General features: G+C 51.1%; 1 protein-coding gene; it reads right to left on the bottom strand.

The window, feature by feature from the left end:
• Positions 1–1,340: 1,340 nt before the first annotated feature.
• CHC_T00001740001 (hypothetical protein) lies at positions 1,341–1,485 on the bottom strand. XM_005712663.1 is given in 2 exon segments: positions 1,341–1,392; positions 1,393–1,485. The coding sequence occupies 1 exon segment, from the start codon at positions 1,483–1,485 to the stop codon at positions 1,393–1,395; it is 93 nt and encodes a 30-aa protein (XP_005712720.1). The 3' UTR covers positions 1,341–1,392.
• Positions 1,486–5,557: the final 4,072 nt, after the last annotated feature.

The following is a 5,557-nucleotide window of genomic DNA, read 5'->3' as shown; positions in this document are numbered from 1 at the left end:
AAAACGGGATGCCTCGGAATCCTGTCAGGCCGGGCGATGTTAGCCATTTAGAATAAGCTCCACTCTATGGAGTATTCATGTGCGTGAACCTGTTTTTGTAAGGAAGAATTCCTTTCCACAGCGGTCGCACACAAACAAGTTGTAGGGTTCCAGGATTTTCCAAATTTGTCATCTTCACTACAGTAATTGATATTTGCGAGTCATAGGTATACCATAAATCCGGCAAAAGGAGATTGCGCTAGCCTTGCTGGGTACCCATGAACTTGAGAAAGAACCGCCTGAGATAACTCAACCCTCTGCGTACTGCAGGAAATAGAGGACCTGAAGCTGGGCCAAATTCGGAGAACTACACGACAACCAGCCAAATAATTATGAACTGGATTACAGTTCCAGCTGTCTGTACTGCGCCAGGGCACCGGTTTTGAACAGCTCTCGGGCCCGTTTGGTTCTGGCATTAACTTCCACTATCTAGTGTACATCATTGTACATCGTAAACGAATATCGAAATTTCAGATGAACTACGGAAATAGTTCTTCTATCTTGGCATGCCGCTCCTGTAGATGCATTGAATCGCGCAATGCATTTGTTTCAGAAAGCTGCCCATATTTCCATGACGTCGCACAAAACTGCTTGTTCCTCGCCGCAGGACCTTGGCTTCATCAATACTGTACATAGAGCAATGTCCTTTCGTTTACCCTCAACGTGTGCTCCTCTCCCTGTGTGGAGTCACGACTTGTTCACTACTGTACCGCATAAACATCACTACAAAGCATGTACTGTACCATACATTTGCATTTGTAATGTACTGTGCCCATTCCACTCCGCGCTCTCGTGACGCTTACCCACTGGTTGCACAAGCATCGCTCGACGCTTGTCTGTTTGGACTTTGTTGGGATAGCACGCCGCGTGCTATGGATATGAGGGGCGCCCGCGCACGAGGAGGGGAACGGCAGTGCGCGAGTGGGTAAGGAATGGAGCAGAGGCAGCAAGGGAGGCGCACGAAAACGAGAAGTACAGTAGAACCAGGGATGATGACAGGACAGTAGTACAGTATCTGCTGTTGTAGAGTGTCCTAGTGTCTAGACGACCGGCAATTTGCCTCATATGAGGTCAGGCTTGGCCTCATATGAGGCCGGGTTTTTTTTTTTGCAAAAATGTATACATTAAATCGAAATTTTATAAAATCAGTTTAGACACCACTTCTTTAACCAATATTCCCTCGGTAATAGCTTCCTGCAAAACATCGGGATAGCAGTTATGAATACACAGAAATACTGAGAATCTAATATAGTTTCAACGATCGGATGGTATTTTAAACAGGCGTTTTGGTTTCGAAGATATCAACAAAAAACGTTTTGATGTTCTTTAAAAAAGCTTCTTCTTTAGGTATTCTCAAAAAGCCTGGAAAGGACGTGCAGATCTCACCAAGCTCCACCCTTCTACAGCGCAGAAGTCAACTGCGGTGGCGAGAGTATCTTTTTCCATTTTGTTCAGCTAGCACAAGTCGAGAAAAATTAAGTTGAAAAGTGACCTCATATGAGGCCATTTGTCACCTAGACACTAGGTAGCGCACGGGCCGCGCCGATCGAACAGTGTTCGAATGCGAACGAATGTTCATGTCAGGCAGGGGGCCTGAGCAATGCATCTGGGTCAGCTTCTGCAAGGTTCAACACTCTGCACGCTACACGTCTACCGACAACACGTACCGTCCGATAGCTGAGACGCGTACTGTACAACACAAATCTTTTTCGGCTGAGAGTGGGCGCTGTCATGCTAATCGCGCTTATCAAGAACCGGCCCTAACAACTGACCTTAAGAATGGGCCTTAGTGCCTACGGTGCTTTTTTTATCAAACTGGAGGTGAGCATTCTCGTCAACGAGGCCTTGTGCTCCACGTATGGCGCCTGTCCATAATGGTAAATTTTTTTTGCCACCTACAAAATACATAGAAACAACAACACTGAATACAGGAGCAAACAGCAGTGTTATCTCACAGCTCGTGCTCTGTTCAGCCACGCTAGAAATAACTTGTGCCCTGTTTCCTCTCAGGTCTCACACGTTAACATATGTACAGTACGTCAACAGAGCATTTACATGGGAGGCAGACTCATCAATTCAGTGGCAACACGCAGACTGTAGCGTACAGTAGTAGACCATATCGTACTGTTTTACGACACAGTATCACGAAAAGTCTCTCCGCCGCGCCTCTCTAACGCTATAAAAATTGTGATCGGCTCCTCTTCTTCCTCAAGCTGTATCTTATTCTGGTAGCCCTTTTTTGATAGACACGTATGTGCCGCATGGCCCAAGGACAGGTCATGACGGACGTGGTCCGCCTCTTTTTGTCCTTTCCACACGTCTTGTTTAGATGTCGTGCTCCAGAGCAATTTCTACTCCCCACGTCCACTTCCTATGGCTGCTGTGCAAGTCTCGATCGACGATATAAAAGCAGTCCTGCAATCCCCGGCAACTTTTCTTTCTACATCGCCCCTCCCATCCTTCACCCCTCTTATCCCATTGCACATCTTCAAAAAACAATTATGGCGTGTCTGGCGTTTGTCACTCTCCTTTGCCTGACTGCGCTCGCATGCAGCTCGCACGCAGCTCAAGTAGCGGTGAACAAGATATCAACTGCCCCTGTATTCCCGTTCAACGAAGTGTCTCGCCAAAGCTCGGGGAGCCTAAGCCCGACGTGTGAGCTATCCTTCCCATCGCAAGTGGGTACCTGTCTGACAGGCGAGGAAGTGCAGCTGGGCAGTCTAATCAACGACTACCGCGAGAGCGTAGGCAAGGCGCGCTTACCGGTATCGGCGACGCTGAGCACGGTGGCGCAAGCGCATGCATACGACTCACAGGCAAACTCGCCTACGGACTGCGGCGGGAACCTGCACAGCTGGTCGGGGGCGTGCTCGACGTGGACCGCAGTGTGCTATACGTCCGACCATGCCCAAGCCGCGGGCATGTGGGACAAGCCGGCAGAGTTCAACCCGTCGTTTGTTGGGGCGGGTTTCGAGATTAGCGCGTCGTATAGCGCGGGACAATCGGCGGAGATGGCACTGGGTCAGTGGCAGGGAAGTCCGCCCCATAATGACGTCATGGTGGAGAATGGGTTCTGGGGCCCGTTCGGTGGGATGGGGATCGGTATCTATGAAGATTATGCGCATGTGTGGTTTTCGAATAGCATCGACCCTGCTGGCGAGATGGCGGCGTGCTCGATTGATACAGTATGAGTCGGAACATTACAATGGCAAGAGAGGCAGTGGAGCGTGCGGCAAGGCTGGGACGTGGATGAGAAAGAGGTGTTATCCTTCTTGTTATGCTGCCTGCTTTTGTCTCACTTTGAACTACACCTCCTACAACGTTCCTTGTATGACGTTTGGGTAGATGTGTAGGATCCGACTGAATGTTGTGTCATTGAAAAGGTAAAGTTTGGGGCCAAAAAATGGCAAGTGATCGCGTCACTTGCATGCGCACAATTTTGCCCTTCGCAAGTACTGTAGCAGCCACAAAAAAGGGGGATCTGCCAACAATTACAGTATCGTTGTCCGTAAAATAAGGCGTTGTTTTGGTTTTTTTTTTCCATTTGCGCACGAACTCGCTGGACGTAAAGTACGTGGTAAACGCGAGATTGAAAAATTCCGCCACGCCTTTTGCGGACTGACCTCCAGCTAGGTACCTGCCCGCAACAAACGCAAGTCTGGTATATCGAAATGTTTGGTAGGAGGGAAAAAGACGTGCCTGTCAGCGGCACTTTTCGGCACCGCATTGCTATAGCGCAAGAAGATAAGTTGGCAGAGAACAAGCTAAAACGCGACGTGATCCGCGGGCGTTTATCAGCTGCTACGCGCTGCGATGCCGTTGTTGTATTGTAGAAAGAGAAAGCCGAGGCTGCGCGTTGTCTTCAAAATGGGGCGAGCGCCTCTTCTGTGATGAAGCGTTTTGGAATTGGTCGCAGCACGGGTCCTGGCAACTGCGGAGTCTAAGGAGTAAAATGGGTATCCTGTGCGGGATTCTTGAATAGTAGCAACCTCGGATTAAGAGCAGTATGAAGGGGTTGGCACGGGGTGCTCTTCTATGGTGGTCGCCACTGTATTTAACCTGCTAGACACACAAAATAGTATGGATTCAAAATTAATACAGTATGGTCCAGAATAAATTGTTGGTCACATGACCAGCCCTCCTCCTCCGCTTCTCATATTTCAAAATTAAAAGGTGGTGCCAGATTATTTCATGAGTGGATATCGAAAAGTGGGCTTCAAATTTAACCTGCTCCACTGAGAGTACAGTACTGTATGTCAGACCGCACAGGACAGTCTGTCCCGCAGGGAACAGACTTATAACCAACGAGCGACGACGAGTAAAGGAGGAGTCATCGGTCTCCTGTTCACACACTGTACACGGATCAGTGGTGCAGATTGTTTGGGAATTCCACACTAATCAACCTGCATTCGAAATTAGTACTGTATCGTCCACAACTATCGTCCACACTATTTCATGAGTACATATCGAAAAGTGGCCTTCAAACTTGTCGTAAAAGGGAGTGCCCCCTGCCCAGAAGACAGGTGGAGTATGTAGGATATACTATATCCATCCCTATGGTAGCAGGCAGGCCATTTAAATCAATCATTTATTTAAAATCATTTAAATAAATGATTTTATACTGTAGTCCGAGATTAAATAAAATCTCAGACTACAGTATAAAATCTCCCTCTACAGTAAAAATGCAATTTTCCCTAAAAATCAGGGCTTGCCGCGAGGCTCTCTCCATTAAATGGAAATTTTCCGCGCGCGGGGAACGGCGACTGTCAAGCAGGGCGACTGTCAAGCAGGCCGGACGAAAAAGCGCAAATGCCAAAAACGGCAGACATGTCCGCAGACATGTCCCCGCAGACATGTCCTTGTGTACGGCACTAGCGCTGCGCAGCGACGCTGGCAGCCACTCGCCTGTCACGGCGGGGCGTGCCACGACTGTCACCGCTCCACGCGCTGCGCCCCACCCGCGCACGTGCACGCGCAGGCAAGCCAATTCCGCTTGCGCGATTCCCTACGCACGTACGCCCGCTTGGGAATCCCGGCCTCGCCTGCCCCCCGCCGCCGCCTTACCGTGCCGGCCCGCGCCCGCGCGCGCGCCAAGCATTAACCAAGACCGCCCGCTCCGCCCGCCTCCTTGGCGGCGCGCGCCCGCCGTGCCACGTACGCGGCGCGCACCTCGGCCGCCGGCCTGCGCCGCACGCCGCGCAACGTGGAACGTCCTTTTTTGCGACGGCTGCAGCCGCCGGCTTACCTAAGAATGATCTCGCAGCTCGCGCGGCTTACCTAAGGCGCGGCGCCGGCGGCGAAGCCGCTTGGCGACGGCGCGGCGCAGGGCGGAAGGGGCGCGGGCGCTATAAACATACTTGATGGGGTTTATTACAAGGGAGGGGGCGGGGGGAGGGGGGAGGGGGGAGAGTCGGGCGGGAACAAAGTTGCAGTTGCGGATGTAGCATGCGGCATGCGGGAGGCGGATGGTCTCCTCGTCTTTGACGTCGTTGTAGGAAGGGGGGGGGGGGGGGGGGGG

The sequence above is a fragment of the Chondrus crispus genome, genomic scaffold, assembly GCF_000350225.1.
Source record: "Chondrus crispus Stackhouse genomic scaffold, scaffold_110, whole genome shotgun sequence".
Lineage (NCBI taxonomy): Eukaryota > Rhodophyta > Florideophyceae > Gigartinales > Gigartinaceae > Chondrus > Chondrus crispus.
This window is presented reverse-complemented; position numbering and strand designations above follow the sequence as displayed.